Raw genomic sequence first — 22289 nt, 5'->3', positions numbered from 1 at the left:
ATCTTTAATAACCATACGGGAACATTTTTAATCGTGCAAAATGAGTCACTTGTTTTGAATACAGTGATGGCAGACATTGTAGCAGTGACATTTTCTCTGTTCTAACCTATATGCACATCCGTCTGGCAGCAGCAAATTGTACTGTAATTTGATGTAACATATAAGTCTCTTTTTAACTAGATTTCAAAACTGCGCCTTCAATCGTGTCACCGTCTACACTTAATTATATGACGCGTTTCTCAACTCATGTAAACATTGCCCTCTATGTCATCAACGTATAGCGCAGTGGCCCAAAAACAGCAACCGTGTGGTGGTATGTACTTGTCTCCATGACTGCGTGATTATAAACGTATACAGACTCTCCCATGTGGTCTGATAGTAAAAGACGGTTGCAGTTGTCTAAGCTCACAGGGGAGGCCAGTGTCGCAGGGTATTTGATGTGGTCTCTGTGAATGCATTCTGCACAGCCAAGCTGTTTATTTACGGGGGCAGTGTGGCTGTCGAAATGACTGGGAACTTCAACCCAAGCATCTGAGAAAGGCACATGTCAGACGCCGGGCGTCCTTACGGGACCTGGCCCTTTTCAAATATATATATATATATATATATATATACACATTTATGAGATTGTTTAAACAGAGCTAAAAAAAAACATACAGGTCTCCCTGTTGAAGTGTAGACATTCATTTGTATTTTTGAATGCCTTTTGGGAGAGTTGGTAAAACCCTAATTAATTTGAAGTGTAAATCATCCTCTAAATTACAGTGTTTATATTCCTGAGCAAAAGATACAAATATATTCAAATCATATGAAACATTAATTACTTATAAAGCCATGTTGTTTGTAAAGATTGTGAAGTCCAGATGTTTGGTCATCTCATAATTTGCAGTTGCACATCTTGAGCTATCAAATGTCTGGTGGGAATATTCAGCCCGTGACATGAATAATTTTGGAGGACAGTGTTGTTTTCTAGCGGAGAGGCCATAAAAAACTCTCTACCGCCCAAACCGTTTTCATCATGGCATTTCTTCCCCTTTGGTCTTCACGCTCTTCTGTTCCACATCTTCAATTTTCTCCCCGTTGTCTACATTTCCCCCCCTAAATCAAGACATGTTGGGTTAGGAAATGGCTATATTGTAATTACATTCAACTTTTACTTGGCTATGGTATTTATCTTTCTTCGACTGCCGGGAAGGCTCAGAAAATCATGTAATGTAGTATGACCAAACCACAAGAAGTCCTTGGCTCTCCAGCACCGGTTCTATTCATAATTCTTAGAGGATGAACAAAACTCGCTTTAATTTCTCACTCTACATACCTGCTGGGAATGTGATCCTCAGCCTTGTGGTTCTTGTCTGTATCCTCCTCAGAGCTGAACGACGATGATGACCCTTCGACTGCTTCTCCGTGTTCTTCAACAAACTGCTCCTTCACGCCAGCTATCTTCAGCCTGTTCCTGTATGTCTGCTCTGCTTGAGCCTTTGCATTTTTCTGCCGTTTAGTAAAAGTCAAAGTTATGCCGGAGGGGCACGTCGAGGACAGCGTGACGTAATCTTCTCTCACCGAGTCACTCACCTGCTTCACCTGTTCGAACAAAAAAGGGCGCTCGGCCACTCGCGCCTTCATGTCCCGTAACTCCCTCGTGTACTCTCTCATTCGGTGTTGGTCGGCCTCCCTCCATTCAGGAGAAGATTACAGTTTCAGGTTGTCGTGATGCCAGTCGGTTTGCGTTTTCGGCGCCTGAGCGGCCCGGAGCTACTCACCGATGGTGCTGTAGTTTGTCGTTGAACACGGCTTTCAAGCTGCTGTGTGGGTCAAGCAACCTCGCATGGAGCGTGACCGCCTTCTTCATGGCCTGGGATCTCATCTGGTACCTCCTCAGCCAATCGGCGCCCGCTTGGTTCTGGCCGTCCCTCATCTCCATTGACTTTCTGTGAAGGCTCAAAGTGTTTTGTATGTCAGAGAGTTGAACTATTTATTAGGTAGAAACAATAAAGGGGGGAGAAAAATCCACTGTCTGTTGTTCTAAAGTCACCGGATGGCCGCGCTGCGCTGCCTCGTTGCATCGGTGATGTATGTGGGGAGTGTGTCTGCCGACAGCGACGTTAAGGCCCCAAGTGACTTGCTTCTGTTGAGTTTGCTTATTTCTGGAACCTTAAAAATGATGGGGAGAATAGTAAACATTTAGTTATGGAGGCCTTTATATAGATTTGTCAATTGCAGTGGTCAATCTGTGCAGTGAGGCTTATAAATAGGTGACGTGAAAGAGACTGAAATTTATATTTAATTGCTGTTAGAATTATTGTTACTCTGTAATGCCGTTGCGTGAATCATCCAACCAACAAACATTATGTGAACATATGTATAGAGATGTTCTTGTAAGATGGAAAAATAGTGAGTTGAACTTCATACATGATGGGTTTTGAATGTCGTAAATACAACTGCTGAAAGGAGAAAGGTTTTGAAGTGAAAACAAATGAAATCATTGCACTTAACTAAAACCAAATAAATAATAAATAGATGCATTAAAGCAACTAAGGAAATAAAACTAGTGAAACTATTTTTACATGCCCCTATAGTAAGCAAGGGTTTGACCTGTGAGCTTTCAGCGCTCGTCCTACTTCGCCTGGCAGGGAGAGCCGATGTCCTCAGATTGAAGGGCTGACATTTGATCACATCTTTACTCTGGGATTTCCTCAGCCCTTCTGTCTGCAGGGCTTTGTGCAGCCTACTGAAATCAGGAACCTGCTGGATGATTTGGGGCTTGAAGCTGGGCCTCTCGTCCAGGAAGCCCAACTTTTCTCTCCTGGTGCGCTCAGAAGTGCGAAGTTTCGGGCAGCCGGACGTAGTCGGTTTCTCGTGTGCCACTCCTGTCTGAGCGGGGACTCCCTTTCGAAGCTCCACGTCTGGACAAAAATACAATAAGGTGATGTGAAAGATTAGTCATGTCACGCTGTGACTCAAGTTAATAAATTTCATTACACTTTTTTCTAGAACACCAGAGCACTGCTTTTGTTTGTGTATAGGCCCCCGAGAACCCAAAATTGGTCAAAAATGTATTGGTTGCATCATTAAAGCTGACTGTTACTATGATTAAAAAATACTGACTGAGTGACAACCAGTGATACCCAATGTCCCAGGACCCCTACAAGGGCCCGGTTCATCTTTGTGTTCTTACACCTGACATGTTCACGCATCACTCATGAACTGACTGCTTTACCTAATTCAGCTTCAGAAAATGTTACTTTTAAAAATCATGTGTGGCCTCCAGATTTTGTGACACTTTTCAGGCATCTGAAAACTTTAAAGGTGGAACAATCCAAGAGGGAAATAATCACTCTTTGGGTGAAATGCTCACAAACAAACAGTTTGTGAAGTGGCAGTTACGTTACAGTTATTGTCACATCAATTCCAACTATCATATCAAACATTTGCCAACATCATTCAAACAGAAAAAACCCACCTTTTACCTCACAATCTGACAAGTCTTTAACCTCTTTTTTAGGAGGCTTCATAATGGAAGCAGGCGTTTTTTTGTGCTTGACTTGGTTTAACACTGTTGTCAGCCTCTCCCTCTTCTCCTTTTCTCTCTCCTGGAAACTGAAAGGTCTTTGAATAGAAAGCAAGAAATCCCTTCTCTGCTCATGACACCGGTTCCTCTCCTTCTCTTTCAGCTCCATCATCTCTCGATACAGGATCTGACTGACATGGCCGGGCACCGGATGAGCGCGGAACTTCCTCTGACACTCGGTCTCAGCCTCCTCCTCTTTGCTCATCTGTGTTGTCTTGGTTGAATCAAAGCGTTCACATTGTTGAGTCCTGGCCGGAGGAAGGGTGGAAACTTTGACTGAACAATTGATCCACTTTGGAGACATCGGGGCTGAAGACACTTTGGGTCTCGGATGCTGCAACGTCTTTTCGTCTGACGTCAGGGCAGATGCAGAGGTGGCTCTCCTCATTGCTACATGTCTTAAACAACAGTAAAGGTATTTAGGAAAGTTGATATGTTGTAAGTATGACCAAACATTAACGACGTAAGGAAAAACCTACTTGGCCTGATGTTTTGTTTTGTTTTGATCACTGGACTCAGTCGACAGCAGAGAGTCCTGATGGATCCTTCTATCCAGCTCCTCTTTCTGTCTCATTTCGGTCTCCTGCAGCTGCTGCCTGAGGGCCAAACTCAGGGCCTTCAGATGCTGCTGAAGCATTAATTCTGATCTGAGTCCATCAGTTTCCAAGGTCTCCAGCTTTGGCATATTCCTCTGATGCAAACAGAAGCGGGGAAATGTTGTCTTTACCTGTAAACAAATGGTTGTTTTGTTTTTAGTCAGCGATAAAATGCTTATATGTTCTGAAAATAGTTTCAATATGAACACACATCAAACACACACACACACAATGACAGAAAAATCAACATAAACAACCATTTCAAAAGTTCACATCATCCAATTATTTGTTCTCTATGCATTTCCCTAAATTGAACAGCCGACCAACATCTAAAATAGCTCATAGATTATTATCAAAAGACGCATGATGCAGCTTTTCAAATTGAGATAATAATGTTATTTCATCAAAAGTGTAATCTCAGTGGGTTTAAATAAGTCACTGTGGGCTCATGAACATTTTCACTAATTTATTACAGTTTGTGAACTAACTCATCAATTGTTTATTGAAAGAAAAGTGACAAGCAGTTAATTAATCTATAATGATTGTTAGTTGCAGCTGCAGGTTGATTCACGTCCACTTGAGCTCTGGGAAACGGTGATGGCCATATTAAACAATTATCATTGCTATTTTAAATTATTGAGGAAGTAAATGAATAATACATTAATTGAAATCGCCAATCAATGCATTTTAAATCCTGCCAACAAAAGCAATACAAACACAGCGTAAAAGGGTTTCCATGGTAACCGGACCTCTCAGCTCTCAACATAGGGTTAGTCGTGCTATATTGATTTAGTGGCATGTATTTAGCTGTAGCGAAGCTATCCATTTACTTAGCTATATATAATAATTTATATAACTACAAACTTATCGATTGTTTTCAAATGAAAAGCAAAAACGATTAAACGATAAAAGTAACACCGAGCAGCCATTATGAGTTTTGACGTCATTTCCAAACAGAACGTAAGGTCGCTAAACTCCTACGTCCGACAAAACGCATTACGGCTTATTCAATAAACTGATGCTTTCCGTTGAAATAAAGTGCACAAGAGTAGTGTACAGTACTGCACTTAAACCGAAGCCAGCGTGTTTTACTTACACTCCCCCCGCGTCTCGGTTAGCGTAGCGTTAGCACTGCTCGTGGACAGAAGCAGCAACGGTCGGCCGTGACGGTCCTCTTCTGTGATTGGACAAGAAACCCGGAAGTATTTCCTCTCGGAGCGCTTGTCAACACAAACCAAAACGGTCCGGGATTACACCAAAAAATGGCACAGCTGCAGTAATTACGACACGCGCACAGGGAGGGGGGATCGTCCGTCTGATAACACGCACGAAAGTGTACAGACCTCAAAGTTGTAGCGGTTCATCCTGTTTAATCCGGCACTCGTCTCTTGTGACCACGGAGGACAGAAATCATGCACAAGCTCACAAGGGCGACGCTGGCCTTTAACGGACTCGGCCGCTGTCTGGTGGCAGAAAAGCATGTTTCTGCTTTAAAAATCCACAGCAAAGGATTCGTGTGCGCGCAGCACGTGGACGACTCGGGCAAGAATGAAGTTTATGATATCATTATATCCGGGGGAGGAATGGTCGGATCTGCAATGGCGTGTTCCCTGGGTGAGTGACGTCGTCGCCGCCCTTTACATTTTGGAGCGTGTAATCAGCTAACCACACATTTAAATAAATACAAAAAAAGTGTTATCGGGGATGACAGGGGAGCTGTGAGTCTTTAGAGAAACCCATAGAAATGTGGGATTATTACCCTACAGCATTTAGTTACTAAGATAGAAACTCCAGGATGTGTTGACATTGGGAAACACGTGTAGTCACCTTTTGCCAGATTTTAACTTTTTCTGCAGCAACACTGTTTAAAATAGCATTGGTACTTACAATTTTCCTGTTGTTTTTTTTTAAAGGCATGGATCGCAATTTGGAGGGTAAGAAGATTCTTCTGCTTGAAGCGGGGAACAAGAAAGTAATGCACAAAGTCCCAGACACCTACAGCACCAGAGTGAGCTCCATCAGTCCAGGCTCTGCCACCCTCCTCACTGGTACAGTATTCATCCTGACATACTAAACACTGTAAAACGTAACCTGTGGCGGGTTGTGTTCTTGCTAAAGGTCTAATGTACATTGAATACGACAGGGCCACAACAGACAAAAAATAGATCTAAAAATCGATTGGCTCCAGTCCTGTGAGAAGCTTCTGGTGCTCCACGGATAAAGGCTCCCACAGTGTTGATTGGGCACAGTCACCAGGGCCTGGCAGGTGCCATATCTGACCTTTCTTCCCTGGAAATGGAGCCAAGCCCGATGGAATGGCCTGTGAAACGCATTCTATGCCCTAAATTTGCCATCTGCCGGGTTTACGCTTGTGCGCCTGACACAAATCATATGAAAGTTAAAAAAAAAAAGTGTGTGTAAAGCAATTATTCAAGTGTTGTTCACCTTGTTTGCATTTTGAGTTCAATTACATGCAGGATTGCTTTAAATTTGTATTGTAATTGTTTTGAAATGTATTTGTGCACACACAGGTGTTGGCGCATGGGAGCACATCACAAAGATGAGGTGCAAGCCCTATAAAAGGATGCAGGTATGTTAATCTTGAGCTCACTTAAATTCAATTCTCATTTAAAATGTGCAACCAAAAGGTAGATTAATTGCCCCGACAGTGCAATGTCAAATGTTCAGAAAAGTATAATTTAAGACAAACAAAAGTAACAACTGCATACTACAGTGGTCCTTTGGTTACACAACTGTTTTATTCATAGGTCCTCCAGACTTTTCTAATTTACAGGCTAACTACATGCATTTCTTTTACCCATCAATCACAGTGACGGATTCATGCAATTTAAAAAGTCTGTGACACTTAACTTGTACTCAAGATTCAGTTTAGTCAACAATCAACCCAGTGTTGTATCTTATAATCATGTTTATGAGATGCAATTGTTCACGTGAAATAGCTGACATTGTTGAATGTAATACTGCATTTTGTTCATTCCTTAGTGCAATTTATACGTTTTCAGCAGCTTTGCCAGATCTGTGCCACTAAAGATACCAAGACTATAAGATCTATATTAAAAAAGCCATCGTGTAGTATATACTGTGGATATACTGGATGGCTCTTTGGCCATTGCAAGCTTTACTTACTAAAGCCCTTTTTTTCAATGAAGAGTAAATCATTTTGACGTTTTCAAATTAGTACTCATTCCCCACATCTTATAATTACGAAGATTCAAGCGAACAACGGTAAGAAGATGAAAGATTCAGAGGTTGGTGGTTTGCTGCAGAGGGAGCCCGCTTTACGGCTGTGGGTGCGGGCTCAGTCCCTCTTGTAAGATGTGGTCGCTGTGTACCGAGCACCCAACCGCAGGGTTTCTCTCTGGCCCTCCGATGTCATCCTGCAGTGCCTTACAGTGATTATGGTAGTGTACCTCTCCCATTATACCTTGACTCTGCTACCACCGCCTTGGCTTGTTTGCCCATGCTCATGCATTTCCCCAATTGCGCTGAAAAGTATGTACTGCAGGTCAACCCTAAATAACATTCTTTCCATGTAGTAAAATGCTCTTGCAGGGTTTGGATTTAAATGAGAAGGCAACCCAGGTGTCATTTTGCTTAGATTTTTCCCTATAAAGTTTTGAGGAAGTGTATTATTTAAATCCTAGAGTATGTAGTAACAGATTCTACCCCAACACTGCATCATTTCGCCCTGCATAAAACAAAACCAATTTTTTTTGGGGGGGGGGGGTGCTGATCTCTGTATATCTTACTTCCCAACCACTTATCACAAGCTGCAAACCCACTGCCATTAGTGGTTTTCTGTCGGGTATACCCCCCTACTTTATGGCAAGTTGGAAAACGAGAAGCTCAGCAGCAGGTTTTTGCAGAATGATGGGTTTGGTCACCATAGATACAAGCCAGGAGAGGATTAACCTTGTACAAACACTTTTCACCCCCTCACGTTTAACTCCAATAGTAATTCCAGGTTGGAATTACGGTAACCCAAAGCTATATCTCATTCCATTGCTGTTGGTTGCGGATAAATATTGACTCACTCTTCACAATTATGTCATTTGTTTTATGCATTTCCACGAGAATGTTTGCAAAAATCCACATCACAAAGTGTCATTTGCTCCTCCCCCCTCAGAGAGCTCTCGACGTGTTCGGCTCAACGAAGCGCCACTTCTCGGCCCGGCTATATTTAGGGAGAGGGGATATGCATAAAACCTGTATACCGCAGTCACAATCAATCTCCCATTTAGGTTTGGGATGCCTGCTCCGATGTCCTGATCACCTTCGACAAGGAGGACATGCAGGACGAGATGGCACACATTGTGGAGAACGACGTCGTTGTGGCTGCACTCACTAAACAGCTGGACGACCTGTCCGGTAAGCGCAGCGTTTACGATTGAAACGTGAAGCCCCCCGCAGTGAGCAGCAGTGCTCCGTGAGACCCCTTGATTCATGTTCCATCTGCGCGATGGAAGCTGCCACATTTATGCCATCCTGTCCCCATGTTTTGTTTATTTGTACCCCCTCCAGGTTTTTAAAGACATGTTCAGCCCTTGGAGCCGCTCCTGTTTTTCTTGCAAATTTCATTTGAAATCTCCCATTTTTTTGGCACTGCAGGGCCCGGTACCCTCTGTCTTCAGACACCAAAGCGCTGATATTTTGTCGCGCTGTCTTTCTGTTGACATTAGGTCAACAGAAAGACAGCTAAAGTGGCATATTTATAAACAGTTTTCGACATTTTGCACCAAACAGCGATTGTGTGGTTGCGGCACGTCTTCGCTTCATGTGCCGCCCATTTGTCGGCTTCTCTCCTCTCATTTTAGCCGTGGTGTTGACCGGCTTAGCGCAGAGTACATGAAATGTGTGCTCAACACAGCTGGTTTCAATGGAACCCTGCTCTCAAAACCCCAGGAAACCTGTACTTTGTCTCATTCAGGAAGCAGTGGATGTGCTGCGGACGGGTGCCGCTCCAAGTCTGCATGAGTCGCCGTAGCTCAGGATCCGTGGCGTCCTTTTTTAGATAAAACCCTATTGGTTGTCAAATGTAAACTTTTGCAGCTACAATGTGCTAAGGAGGAAAACCAATGGTGTTTTATGAAGTGGTTTATAGATCTTCCACTGCTGTGGCCGCAGGGAGAAAATCCTCTTGTTTTGCTGGAAAACGAGCACAGTGCTGATTTAGTGTGATGACACATTCATACGAAGGACCCGGATTGATCCCTTTCGTCACACCATCCTGAATCTGCTTTTCCCCCCCTCTGCTGCCTTTGTAGTCACCCGTTTTATGTCCTTGTTGTTTGTCAGATAACGTGCAGGTAAAGTACAGGTCCAAGGTGGTGAAGTACTCGTGGCCCATGCCCCACCAGCAAGCAAACGCCATCCCATGGGTCAAGGTCACGTTGGCCAGCGGAGAGAGTGTTGAGACCAAGCTGTTGGTCAGTTTGGCTCCATCGCAAACTAGACATTCATCTCTTTTTGTTCCGGTTTCTACCGTTTCCATTTGTTCCATATGTTTTTCAGATTGGTGCCGATGGACCAAACTCAATGGTTCGGCAGGAATTGGGGATTCCAACCGTCAAGTGGAATTATGACCAATCTGCTGTGGTCGCCGTGCTGCACCTATCGGAGGTGAATCTCACGTTTGTCCCAAAGCGAGCATTATCGGTAGCGTTTCATCACATGTTCCACCTGACAAGAATCCCCCAATGCAGCAGAAACCTTTTGTAATAACTTTTTATGTGCAAGCGATATAATTAACATTGCAAAGCCACAATACTTCAGTTTAATATTTTAATTTAATCATATGTATGCGTTGGGCAGCCCACAGAGAACAATGTCGCATGGCAGAGGTTTCTCCCATCGGGGCCCATTGCAATGTTACCGGTAATACATCCACATTATTTACTGCAGTATTTCATTCTTTGAACGTATCCGTCAGTCTCAGAAGTATCTGCTAACGCTTCCTCGACCAATCCTCTGTGCGCTGCAGCTGTCGGACACCGAGAGCTCTCTGGTTTGGTCGACCAGCCATCAGCAAGCACAGGAGCTGCTGGAGCTGGACGAGGAGAGCTTCGTCGACGCCATCAACTCTGCCTTCGTAAGTCTCGGTCTAACCGTTGAACTGTGTTGATTTGTCTTCGGATTTTATTTCCGACGGCAAGACTTTGCACCGTTCTGTATTGTGTGCGACATGTGGCGGAATACCCGTAGACTCAGCATTGAGCTGTTTTATGACCCATACAAACAATGCCGTAATTGTTTTGCCCAAACTTTAAACAGTTTGAATACTTCCCTATGACGATGACATACCTCTCCCATTTTTTTTTGTGTTGGGAGACACTCCTTTTCCCAAGCTGCCTATTTTTGCTGGGCCCGCTGATGGACGGGGTCACCACGGTTGAGTCACGTTTGGTTTTCGGGCCTGGTTTGCTAATTAAACCTGTGGTCTCTCAGTGTCGACCATTACTGCATGGAATGTTTTTCAAACGGGGCTAACTCAACAGCACAGCCTGGCTGGCATCTTCTTTTAATCAGCCGAGCTCTTGAAGCCCTGCCAAACCAGTTAGTCAGGGAGGGGAAAAGAGCCCTTTCGTTGGCCTATGTGAGCTAATTTCTTTCTCCACTCAAAGGAATGACGTCTGCTTTCTCTCTCATCTGGTCATATTTCCTTCCCTGTGAACATGTCCCTGTGTTCTTGTCTGCCTGTCTGTTTTCTCAACAGTGGAGTAACGAGAACCAGTCGGAGCTCATCGAGACGGCTGGCTCCCTGTTCCGCAGCACCCTGTCGGCCATCATGCCATCTGCAGGTTCGCCTCGACAGCTTCCCCCCAGTGTGGCAGGCATCGGTCCAAAGAGCAGGGTCAAGTTTCCTCTGGGCATCGGGCATGCATCAGAGTACATCAGGCACCGGGTAGCTCTCATTGGGTAAGATGGTCATGGCAGCCTGCGCAGTAGCACTGAAATGTTTTTAACACGCCCCCCCCTCCCGCATACCGCTTCTATCTGTGCACTGTGCATAAAATAGCATGCTGTTTTTCTTTGCAGAGATGCAGCCCATCGTGTCCATCCTCTGGCTGGTCAGGGAGCCAACCTGGGCTTTGGGGATGTGGCTTGCCTGACGCGTATCCTGAGCCAGGCAGCCTTCGACGGGAAGGATCTGGGTCAGTGAGAACTCTAAACAGACACGAGCCCTGCGACCATAGTCCAGCGGTTTCCCCTAAACTCTTTTCCAAAGCCCCAACTCAAACGCATGCTGTCGGCCTGAAATATAAAAAGCTACATGTTTTTTCTTTAGTTAATTCTGCCAAGGACTATATGTACGTTTCTTTTTATGAGAAATATAATTCTGTTTTGAGATACTGTCTTTATTTTTTCCACTGTTAAAAGTTTTGAAAATAGCACCAATGTCTTGACTTAATGAAGGAAACACATGACCGAAGTGCACCACTTGAACTGGTTAACACCCGAATCTCCGTTTCTGCAGGAGCAATGCAGCACCTGCTGGAGTATGAAACTGAACGCCAACGACACAACCTGCCCATGATGGCTGCCATCGACCTCATGAAACGCCTCTACTCCACCAACGCCGCTCCTGTTGTTCTCCTACGCACCTTTGGTCTGCAGGCCACCAACATGGTCCCAGCGCTAAAAGTAAGCTGGCTCCCTTCTTGTCTCTACCTCCGAGCACATCCCAGTGAACCAGGCCATCACTCTCCGATAATATTGAACACCTATCCAACCCAAGCTCATCCTCCTCTTACCCTCCCTGCTCTTTTCTGATTACACGGAGCTTTACTTTGGCGGTGTCTGTAATTTCCAGAGTTCTGAACCTACTACTATGGCATCTAAGTTTAGCCCCAAATTTAGTGTTACCAAAAGTGTGTGTGGGTGGGGTGCAGGGCTGGCCCTGGGGCAGAGGACGGCGGTGTTGGCTTGTGTTTTCACACCCCTTTTATTACCGACCACTGATGTGAAATGACTTTATTCCCTACTAAGTGATTCAAACCAGCACTCCTGTGACTGGTTGTAAAGGCCGTTCACGATGGAGGCACAAAAGTTAAAAGTGACATTTTTTCCATATTAAATGTTCTGAGGTCACCAGTTTACAGGTCTTGTGTCGAGGTCTTCGGTGCCACGCACTTGTATCGGGCTTTCAGGAAGCGTGATTCAAATTTCAGTTGATGAATTTATGTCTCTTTTCCTCTACAGGAACAGATCATGGGATTTGCAAGCAAGTGATGCATTTGTTGTGCCGGTGGATCTTTAAAAACTGTGTGAGATTGGATGGCTGTATAGAAAAAATAAATAATATATTTTAATCTTGTGTTGTCGGTTCTTTTTGTTTGCTTTCGTACAAAATGAACACAAATCAACCCTAAACTGCAGCTTCCCCGAGCACATTATCTGTATGTTGTACATTAACTATTGTTCCTGACCAGTTATCCATGAAGTGCATTTCTCAGAAATGATGTGGAGAATTGTGTAGCGTCCCATTCTCCATTGGAAGCTTATTTAAACAGTGTCCAATGTTTGACCAGTCTGATAAAAATAATTTTAAGCACAAACATTTTTAGATTTTAGAAGTATTTCATTACAAGTCTGTGTTGCTATAAAAATTACAAATACAGAATACATATACCATATTTAATTAAACCATACATGTATAATCTGCACTTTCAGTTTCACTGACATTAATAAAAGCAATTTACATATTGTCGCCTATCCGGTTATTCATCATGATGAACATACAGGCATTTTTGAGAAATTGTGCAGCAGTATAAGGCGTTACTGTCACAATATGGAATGAATGAAAGTTTACATTCTGTACATACACCAGTAGTTATTGAACATGTTGAATACTGAAAATAAGTGATGGTCAAAAGAGCAGTTACACAAAAATTAGAGAGCAATGCAAATGCTCTACAATAAAAAAAATCTTTAAATATTTGTACAGTTCACAATAATTAAACTCCCTTTTATAAATGGTTTTGAGACACCAGCAACAAATAAGTTGGGCTTCACCTTTTTACATCATTTTGGTTTACATGTTTGCTGCATTTAATGGCTTTAAATGATAATTAGAGGCATTTTTTAAAATCTAAAACAGAGTTCGGACTTAGCACACCTGCAATTAGCCACACTTGATTAGATATGTTCCATTCTAGATAAAAGAAACAATATTGCCTCAACTTTAAAACAGGCATTAACGTCATACATGTAACAGCTATACAACAGTGTGTGAAAGGCATCTGGACAGAGTTCTTGCCGCCCTTCAGTCATGGTGATTCAAAACACACAAGTCAACATCGAAGCAACTGATCATGTCTGAGCTACAATATCTGCAATTAAAGTGTTTCGTGCAAAGTTGAAGAAAATAATCTGTAGAATTGTCTACAGCTCTATATCTAAAGATGCTGAGGGGCAAATCAGAGAATTAGGGTTATGCATGATTGTCTACGACTAGAATGAAAGGATTCCTTTAAAAGTATTTAGAAAAACAACTATGGTTGCACTTCCAGCAACCAAGTCTCTAAATAAATGTGCTGTACAGTGCACAGCATGACTGGTATTGCCTCTGGACTACCCCGTGCACACTCATCAGGTAGGTGTAGATCAGACGCCCAGGAGGGGGTCAAAGATGTAAACGTTTCACAAAAATAAAGTGAGGCAACCAGTTACTAGCTCAACATACAGTAGAAATAGCTGGCCTTATAAAAAATATAGTGATTTCTTCAACGGGGCTGCTGAGGTCGAGGAGGAGAAGAGGCGGGACGGGCTGGTCGCGGGCGGGGAAGCCCCTCAGTCCTGGCTGCAGTGACAGCACGCATGTCCTTAGTGGATGTTGAGGTTTCTGAAGTAGTCAAAGGTCGCCCCCAGGGCCCAGCTGGTCTCCACGTTGTTCACCTTCTTGGATAGCTGTTGAGCAGAGTTACAGGAGGGTGGGGGGAGGGATCATTCATGGGCTGAGTGAAATCCACCACAGATAAAATATCACTTTAAGATTTCCCAAATCCAATGTGCCGGGTTATTTGCTCACCTGCAGCACAGTGTTGTCTTTGAAGCCAAAGCCCTCCTTTAGCAGGCAGGTGATGTATGTCATATCCATGCACAGGTAGGGGCTAACAGCACGGTACTTGGTCATTTTGTTGCACACTGCAAACACAAATAACCACAGGTTTCAGACATAACATTAATACAGGTTTCACACACCACTGACAAAGAATGAAAGCATTTGACAGACACACCTTGTTGTATCATATCCTGGAATCAAGACCCATGTATTGACAAATAAAACACCTTTTCTTACCCCTGCGCTACGTGATTATAAGGTGATCTTTCTGTTTTGTTTGGTTAAATAAACAGGGAGGTGCGATCAGAACAGCCGAGGGTCAGCACAAGGCTGCGTGGTGGGTGGCAGCGTTAAACGGCCCCGTAAGTACACAGTTTGCGTGTTTCAGTATGTGTCAGCCCCCGGCTGGTGTGTGGCTGTCAGGTGCCCTCCTGCCGGGGCCAGACAGACGTCTTCGGGTCAGCCGGTCTGTGCCAGACTTGTTCCCCGAGACCATGTGACGGTGTTCTCACAACGCAAACAGCCTTGCATAACACCATCCATCTCCTTCCCACTTGTTATAGCTCTGGTTCCACGCGGGCAATGCAAGTGTCACACTCTTGGGCTGATAGTTTCAGTCATTAAATTACTGATATGTGCAACTTCTAACCGTAGACGCGGTGATATGTAACTCTTACCCTCCTTGGCTCTCTTCTTAAAATCTCTGACTTCAACGGAACCGCCTCGGCTGCCATCTGTGCCGGAAAAACAAACAAACACGCAATCTGCATACCTATTTTGTGCAAAGGACCATAATGACAATGAAAGATAATGACACTGGTGTTGACGCTGTGGTCTGTGCCCACTCACCAATGAGGCCAGAGTCCACAGCTCTGTCAAAGTAGTGGGAGAAGGCATAGAAGACACTGCTGCCCTTCACTTCAAAAGGCTGGTGCACTATTCCTTTGATTACCTTCTTAACCTCGTGGTAGCACAGCTTGTATCCCGCGTAGCCTGAGGAAAGAGAGAAACGGAAAAGGTCAAAGGGTTTCTTGACTAATATTGGAAAAGGTGGAGCACCGGATGGAATGGATATCGTGAGAGTCTAAAGCTTCAGTTTCAAAGTTAGCCCGGGGGGGGGTCCAAGCCGCGGGCTCACCAGACAATATACAAGGGAAGCCCCGGAAGGACAAGTTTCACGCAGCCCCGCGGATACGCTGGGCTCATTTGTTTACCGGCAAAGCCGTGCGCCCGACAAGAGCGGCAGTCACTGCGGCCCTGTTGGCCTCTCTATTTATACCACATAATTGTGAGCTGTTCAGATCAAGCCGCTCGTTACACACAAAAAAACACCAACTTGGGGGACAAGCCTGGCATCTTTTGGCCACTTGACTGTGGTATGGGAGTGACTGCCTTACTTGTGAAGTTAACTGACAGTTTTCTTTTCGTTTAAATACAAGGTTGACTGCAGTATAATTGTCCAAGAGGGGAAGACGGGGAGGGAGAGAGAGAGAGAGAGAGAGAGAGAGGATGACAAAACATGCGTTTTGCTCCAAGGTCACAGGGGATGAATGTTCTCGCGAGGAGCCGTCTTATACTGTCCTCTTTTGGGTGCTGGAGTTTGAGGAAGGAATGCACAGACCGCTGCATGCAAAGCACTTGGAAGGCAATCGAAGCCTCAGGGTGCTTTTATCTTACCGTCTGGAATCCCGCTCACTTGGTAGATGTTTCCTCCGAAAGTAAACTCGTCTCTGAACTTTTTCGGGAGGCAGGAACTAGTGAAGACTTTCCAATCCAGCCCTGGGAAAAGAAAAAAAAGTGTTTTCTCTCAATGAAGACGCTAAGATGGATTTACCCAAAGTGCAAATAAAGGCGTCATGAAATAAACCACAAACTCTACCATCAGCTCCCAGTGCTCCGAGAGTTGCCAGTCGAGCCGCAAACAGCCCGTGTCCGAGGTAACTGTGTGATGGTGACAGATGCGTAAGTTCTCAGCTAAAACACTTGACTCTGGAGTTCACAGGGGCAGAGTCTAACCCACGGCAACTTCTCCATCCGTTAATTACCTGTGCGTGTAGACCTGATACATATGGTCGAAGAGGTTGAATTGAGCGATGTAAGTGGGGGGAGCGGACTGAACCGTTTTCTGTTGGATGAAAAACGAAGGTTTTAGCGGCTTGATTTTGGTGATGCTATTTTCAAACAGAAAATTTAAACTTATCTGTCAAATACAATTAATCGTTTACCTTTGACTTGGGGAGGAAGGTGATCTGTGTGGATCCTCCGCCCAGGTCCAGGATGCCCACCGTCTTCCTGGTGTTGGAGTACAAGTGACCTATGGAGAATGAGATGGAGGTTAAACAGGATGAGGTGCCATTAAAGAGAGCAGGATTCAGACTTCATCGCCAGTTTTAGCTGTAATTCCTGCTTTTACAAACACTTCTGCCAGAGTGACACAAGTCCTTGGGCTCAAGGTGGATTGTTTTTTCGCAACTTGTTTGGAGCCATCAATTCCAGCTCACAGCCTCATACAGGAGTCTGTCACTGCCGCACATCTGTGTACACCGGAGGCCCCCAGATATCAGCCTGCTGACCCCTAACACCACCACAGCAAAACACAGGCCACGTCTTACCTGTGAGGAAGTTCACCGTGACCCAGGCAAGGACTCCTAAAACACGGCACAGGGGTGAGAATGCGGGCATTAGTAAAAGCCTGAGAGGTGACAAAACCGACCTACGCTACATTTTTCGCTTTTGAATGTGTTCAGGCGCGGAAGAACAAACGCAGAACTGAAGATTACTTTGACTTCAGCTCTCGGTCATTGTGCTGAAGCTAAAATAGCAGAGTTGGTGCAACTAACAGTTAGTATTGCAGACCAGCCCAGGTAATTACAATTGTCTCAGATGTTAAGTTATTGCGCTCATAAAGCGAGGATAATGAAGGGCAACATGCTGCATGGTGAGACATAACATAGTGAGGGTGTCTTAATGAGTAATGTGGAGGGATAGCACTAAACTATTGGGCGTGGGGCGACGACTCACAATGGCTTATTTCTTTTCCTAAGCGAGGTTGTAACAAGACATCTTGTAAAACGAGTTACGAGGGCAGCACGGTTTGATGCATCCTCGGTCAATGAGGCAGTAAAAGCACCTGGTCAGACAATAAAGCTGTCAAAATTGAAACTAAAGAAATCTTGTGTTTTGTGTACTATATAGTACAAATAGGTGACCCACCTTCTTTTGCTCCTTCCATGATGGAAACACTGTTGTTTGGCACAAAGAAAGGGGACTCGTCAAACACCTCCCGCACCTATGGAATAGATTTATCACAATTTCATTACTATTATCTCCTGGATACGTGTCAAAATAAGACAATGAAACATGACTACACTCCGAAATACCCTGCTGTTGTCAAGATATAGTCTCTTTAGGCTCTGCTCGGTGTCAAGAGTGACAGATAACTCAACCACAAGCATGGCTGGAACAGTAGCCTGAATTTTATCCTTTAAATGACAAATATGGTCACTCCGCACAACCCCACAACAGCTGTTTTTTGCAACACGATAGCCACCAAATGGGCAGACTCGCTGCCTTATTTTCTTTTTCAGTGACACTTGTAAGCACTTAGTGGTTTCTCATCCCTCTCTTGGCGCGACGGGTGGTTTTTGTGCCAAACTGTCTGAGTGCAGAGAGAAAGCGTGCCTCACCTCCTCCAAAAGAGCATTGGCCTGGTCTTCAGGCAACAGACGAAGACCCGCCGTGGCCTTCAGGACCACCGGGGTCCTCCCCCAGTCCTCCTCCGGCACCGTCTTCTTAGCAACCTTCAGCAGCTGTCGGATGGTGTCGCCACCCTGCAGGAGAGGTGACAATCGGTTACATGCATCACGGTCATTAAATGGAGAGAATTATGTATTCAAGCTAAGACATTTTACTACAAAGGTCTTGGTGAAACTTGCGTGCATCAAAAGGCACAGCAGCCGGGAGCGGGCAGCAGTGACAGCATCAGCAGGAGGCGTTTTTTTTGTAATTATACAGTGTTTACATCACATGAACCCAACCCAAAGAAAATCCCAGTGGTTTGCACGCGTCGGACAACTCCCTAATTTACCTGATAATTAATAATAAGTGATGGTGTAGACATGCACACAAACCTTCTCAGGATTGTCCTTATAATGAGACAGTCCAGGCTTCACTGCGTGGAACATTTCGTGGTCCAGGACGGGCAGTTCAACTGAAAGAGAAGTCAGTGTGGGTGAACAGATCATAAAGTGCAGCTCGGGGGTTATTTATATGGATAAAATAAAATTTCAAGTGCATGTAAATTGCATAGATTTTCTTCTACGAGTCACGACATGTGTTCTAAAAGCTCCCCCCCCCCCCCCCCCCCTAACGTGTGCATTCAGTGTCAGAGCTCTGCTTCCCACACAGCAGGCAGCACCGGCTACTTTTAGAAACTGCACCGCGCCGGTGCGTGTTTATCCTCTGACAGCCCGCCGCGCGAGCAGCACGTGCCCCGTCGCTCCCCGGAGAGATTGGCGGGAGAAAGTGCGCGCATTTACCGGGATCTTTCTGGATGAACCTGTAGACGTGAATCCTGCTGCCCGTGCTCCCGGCGTCAAACATGACCCCGTAGAAAACCCGGTTCGCGTCGCCAGCGGGGGAGGCTCCTTCGATCGGATGCACCACCTCCGGCGCCGGGTGGAAAGCTTCTGGCGCGGGGTCGAGGAGTTCGGGTCGCGGGTTGATCACCTCGGGGATCGGCGCGCCCGGCTGCGCGGCTCCGGGCGTTGGGTCGGGGACCTCCGGGAGGAGGTTCTCCGCGTTGGCGGAGTGACCCCGGTAGCGGTAGAAGTAGGGCACGTAGCGGTGGTGCCGGTAGTAGGTCGCCTCCGCCACGAGGTTCGCGGCCAGGAGCCACGCGGATAAGGTGAGGAGCGGGGCCATTGAGTGCATGGCGCCGGGGGAGGGTGTGCGGGGGAGAAGAAGAGCCGGTAGGATGCTGGACTTCAAGATGGACTGCGGCCCTGCAGAGAGAGAGAGAGAGAGAAGGGACAGAGAGAGACAGAGGGACTCGGGACTCAGGACAGTCCGGTCAGCGGCTCACAGTATATAAAGACATATGGGCTTGGCACGGGGCCAAGGCGAGTGAAGCCATCCACCAATCCTGAGGAGGTCCATCCCAACTCCATCAGGAGCTTCTCCCCCCCTCCTTCTTCTGGTGTGCTGACTTGAGACAGACTACCTGCCTACCAACAGCATTTGCCTTTTAAGGGGCTTCTCATGTTTTCCCCTCCTCATCTTTACTGGTTTTCCCAGAGCCAAAGAAATCCCCTAAAGAAAGTAGAAAGGGATTTATAAAGAAGTTTAAATGAATGGCTTAAACTTAAAAAACCCAAAAGAAATGGTCTTAAAATACTTTTACTACTTTCACTAGTAATACTTTTTTCTATTTTATGGGCGTATTTAAGACTCACATTGTAACTTGGCTCAGAAATTCTTCAGAAACCTACATATTACATTAAGAGTGATTTAAGTTTTTTTTAAGCAGTAATAAAACCACACCAGTAATTCTTGCATTTTCTAATCTTTGGAATTAACCTTCTGGGTAAGTTAAATTGCATTTAACGTACAGTATATTTTGATTTTTTAGATAAAACAGTGAATTAAAACAAGAAACTCGTAGACTGAAACTCATTGTGTTTTGCTGCTAGAATGGATTCTGACTTGACTCCGTTTTATCAGGTATCACTACATATCATTTTGGAATGAGTCATGTCTGATCCTCATGATCATGCAATAATCGCCACACTAAATTCTACTTCGGCACTTTCACCATCCTTAAAAAAAAATACAAACATGACCTGCACTCCAGCTAGCAAAAAAAAGTAAATAAAAATGTTGCGAATCATCTCACTCCCACTCATCCTCGTGTTAACCACAGGCTTTCCGAGGGAAAAATATTTGGACCGTGAGGCACGTCTCACTAGAAAATGCATGAAAAGCATGAGCGGCTGTTTTGGTGGTGTGTTTGGCAGGGCGTCACAAAACATGCTGTAATGTATCGGCTAATGCTGTCTCGCGGTAATGTTCAGTCACTGGCTTCACTGCAGGGTGCAGAGGCATCGAGGATGTCAGGGACAGAGCAGGTCAGGGACCTTACATGAACTGAGATTTTTACAGCGCTGTGATATTTCTCTGTATCACCAGAAGAGAAACAGGAGGCATTGGTAAAGCAACTGAGGCATCCTATGGACACTGAACCTGCCCCAGGCCTGACCTAACATGTTCTCGTGCATGACTGTTTCACCCCCGGCAGCAGGCTACCGAGGCAGAACCCGAGCGGTCGGCTGCAGCCCAGTTGGGAGGGTGGAGGGGAAGCGCAGAGGTCCTGCAGATGGGCACAAAGGAGTTGCACGAAGCCCACAGAGGGGACAATGTGGGGAGGGTGGGGCTTGGAACCAATGTTCTTCCTCCGCTCCCAGGACACTTGACTTTTCAAAGCACTGTAATTTGAACTAAAAATATTGGACTTTCTTTCCTCCTTCCTTTTTCTGAATACTGCGGCTACTTTCTTCAATCCTGCGGCTCGCCAGAATGGTCCTTCGCCCTTATCAAAGCTCCATGTGCAGGACCTCTCCCGTGCTTGTGCCAGTAGATGTCTTGCCTGCATGTTAACGTATGTGATAATGTGACTAATAAACCCTGGATACAAATGTAAAATATTAAAGAAGCCCTGTTTTCATTTTGGAGTCCTTGTTACATTTTTTTTCAAAATGACGTTAAATGCTGTTAATGTTCAGACACATCTGAATGTCACAATTATTTTGGATAATGTGTAGAGTTTAGACAGCTGCACTCCACCTCGGGCTATTGGTGCATGAATCACAGCACATTTCAGTTTTAAACACACCTAATGGGCATTGTAAAAGCATTACAATGTGATGCAATAGGAACTGCCCTCTTGGTAAAATGTCAAATGAATATGGATATTTACAACAGACATTTAAGGTAAATGCTGGATAATCACTGCTTGCCGGAAGTATCAAACATGTATCTAAGACAATTGGAATCGTTTAGCATTGAGGATACAAAATAACGTTAAGCGAACCCCGAGCTCAAAGGTTCTCTATGTCGACAAATCATGTAAGGACGTCATCCAAACGTGAACTGTAACTCTATAATCAGTATGTAAAGTGTCCTCCTACAGCATGACACTGCACATTACAAACACAATGTTTTAAAGGACATTTTGGTATTTTGTTTCAAGTTAACTGAAACCATAAAGCATGAGAAGAGACTCCAGCTTTGTAATCTACACTGTGCAATATATCATTAATATGCTGCAATGTTACCCTCAGGAATGCCATGTTTGTGGGTGTCCTACCCCAAGAAGTCCATTGAAGAGTCCCAAACCTTGTCATTACAATTCCAGTGATAATGACAGCTTGGAAAAGCTCAGGGTTATTTTAGTGTTCTCTCCTCACTGTCATAGTAATTACCTTTAAATTTAGTCTTCAAACTCCGTTGATGAAGCCAGAGCAGAGAGTGACCCGATCCGATTCAGTTTGCAGAAGCTACACCCAACACTTTTGTGATATTTACTTTTTTGTTTGATAAATAATCTACGCTGGACACAAGTCGCCAGGGGAAAAGCTGAACAAGATAATTGAGAGAATGCAGTGGGTTTAAATAATGACCTGCGCTAACTATACATTATTTCTTTTGGATGAGCTTCTTCGGAGATGTAAGCCAAAAGCATTTAGTGGTTTTCCTATAACATCAGTCAAACTCCGGCGGTGGCAGCCAGTAACATATAGTTCTTTGTAGGACAATCTGGATTTAGGAGTCAAATGCATTTCATGTCCAGAAGATTCTAGTTACAAATAGTGCGAGACGTCTTTATTTTACAAACTCCCAGGGATTGGAAGTGATTGATTCATGTAAACCTCAATCAAATGTTTAGCAGAAGGTGAGGATCACTGAGGATGAATACATTCTGTGAGTAAAGGGGTGTTTTCATTCAAATCTACTAATATATTTACATGCGGCCTATTATTTGTTG

General features: G+C 44.7%; 3 protein-coding genes across 6 annotated transcripts; 1 reads left to right on the top strand and 2 right to left on the bottom strand.

The window, feature by feature from the left end:
* Positions 1 to 3: 3 nt before the first annotated feature.
* fam161b (FAM161 centrosomal protein B) lies at positions 4 to 6173 on the bottom strand. 4 transcript variants are annotated; one of them, XM_078089874.1, is made up of 9 exons: positions 6055 to 6172; positions 4051 to 4298; positions 3464 to 3969; positions 2596 to 2906; positions 2036 to 2154; positions 1764 to 1931; positions 1576 to 1675; positions 1319 to 1491; positions 4 to 1098 (listed from the first exon to the last, which is right to left on the bottom strand). In XM_078089874.1, exons 1-9 carry the CDS (start codon positions 6082 to 6084, stop codon positions 1017 to 1019), a joined length of 1737 nt encoding a protein of 578 aa, XP_077946000.1. In that variant the 5' UTR covers positions 6085 to 6172; the 3' UTR covers positions 4 to 1016. The 4 variants fall into 4 exon arrangements, with proteins under 4 accessions (XP_077946000.1, XP_040056296.2, XP_077945999.1 ...); XM_040200362.2 differs by lacking the exon at positions 6055 to 6172 and adding an exon at positions 5264 to 5397; XM_078089873.1 differs by having other exon boundaries at positions 1319 to 1675; positions 6055 to 6173.
* On the top strand, positions 4881 to 12497 carry coq6 (coenzyme Q6 monooxygenase). Its single transcript, XM_040200364.2, has 12 exons — positions 4881 to 5781; positions 6081 to 6215; positions 6699 to 6757; positions 8430 to 8556; positions 9484 to 9614; positions 9700 to 9807; positions 10000 to 10062; positions 10169 to 10276; positions 10901 to 11103; positions 11224 to 11339; positions 11663 to 11829; positions 12388 to 12497. Exons 1-12 carry the CDS (start codon positions 5580 to 5582, stop codon positions 12415 to 12417), a joined length of 1449 nt encoding a protein of 482 aa, XP_040056298.2. The 5' UTR covers positions 4881 to 5579; the 3' UTR covers positions 12418 to 12497.
* A 248-nt stretch (positions 12498 to 12745) lies between these two features.
* On the bottom strand, positions 12746 to 20545 carry entpd5a (ectonucleoside triphosphate diphosphohydrolase 5a). Its single transcript, XM_040200363.2, has 13 exons — positions 18787 to 20545; positions 18379 to 18458; positions 17935 to 18078; positions 17462 to 17537; positions 16861 to 16896; positions 16474 to 16562; positions 16294 to 16373; positions 16128 to 16189; positions 15926 to 16027; positions 15098 to 15241; positions 14926 to 14982; positions 14216 to 14331; positions 12746 to 14094 (listed from the first exon to the last, which is right to left on the bottom strand). The coding sequence occupies exons 1-13, from the start codon at positions 19178 to 19180 to the stop codon at positions 14011 to 14013; spliced, it is 1464 nt and encodes a 487-aa protein (XP_040056297.2). The 5' UTR covers positions 19181 to 20545; the 3' UTR covers positions 12746 to 14010.
* Positions 20546 to 22289: the final 1744 nt, after the last annotated feature.

The sequence above is a fragment of the Gasterosteus aculeatus genome, chromosome 15, assembly GCF_964276395.1.
Source record: "Gasterosteus aculeatus chromosome 15, fGasAcu3.hap1.1, whole genome shotgun sequence".
Taxonomy (NCBI): domain Eukaryota; kingdom Metazoa; phylum Chordata; class Actinopteri; order Perciformes; family Gasterosteidae; genus Gasterosteus; species Gasterosteus aculeatus.
The sequence above is the reverse complement of the archived record's forward strand: the minus strand, read 5'-3'. Positions and strand labels throughout refer to the sequence as shown.

Bases quoted from the DNA above. Each gene is read 5' to 3' on its own strand.
- fam161b (XM_078089873.1), bottom strand. From the start codon at position 6,084: ATGCCTTTAAAAAAAAACAACAGGAAAATT. The intron at 2,907-3,463 runs GTGGGTTTTTTC...ATTTTTGTCCAG, and splicing joins GTCAGATTGTGAGGTAAAAG to ACGTGGAGCTTCGAAAGGGA. The intron at 2,155-2,595 runs GTCAAACCCTTG...ATCATTTTTAAG, and splicing joins CGAGCGCTGAAAGCTCACAG to GTTCCAGAAATAAGCAAACT.
- coq6 (XM_040200364.2), top strand. From the start codon at position 5,580: ATGCACAAGCTCACAAGGGCGACGCTGGCCTTTAACGGACTCGGCCGC. The intron at 6,758-8,429 runs GTATGTTAATCT...TCTCCCATTTAG, and splicing joins AGCCCTATAAAAGGATGCAG to GTTTGGGATGCCTGCTCCGA. The intron at 11,104-11,223 runs GTAAGATGGTCA...TTTTCTTTGCAG, and splicing joins CACCGGGTAGCTCTCATTGG to AGATGCAGCCCATCGTGTCC.
- entpd5a (XM_040200363.2), bottom strand. From the start codon at position 19,180: ATGCACTCAATGGCCCCGCTCCTCACCTTATCCGCGTGGCTCCTGGCC. The intron at 16,374-16,473 runs GTAAACGATTAA...TTCATCCAACAG, and splicing joins CCTTCCTCCCCAAGTCAAAG to AAAACGGTTCAGTCCGCTCC. The intron at 16,028-16,127 runs GTAGAGTTTGTG...TTCTTTTCCCAG, and splicing joins CGGAGCACTGGGAGCTGATG to GGCTGGATTGGAAAGTCTTC.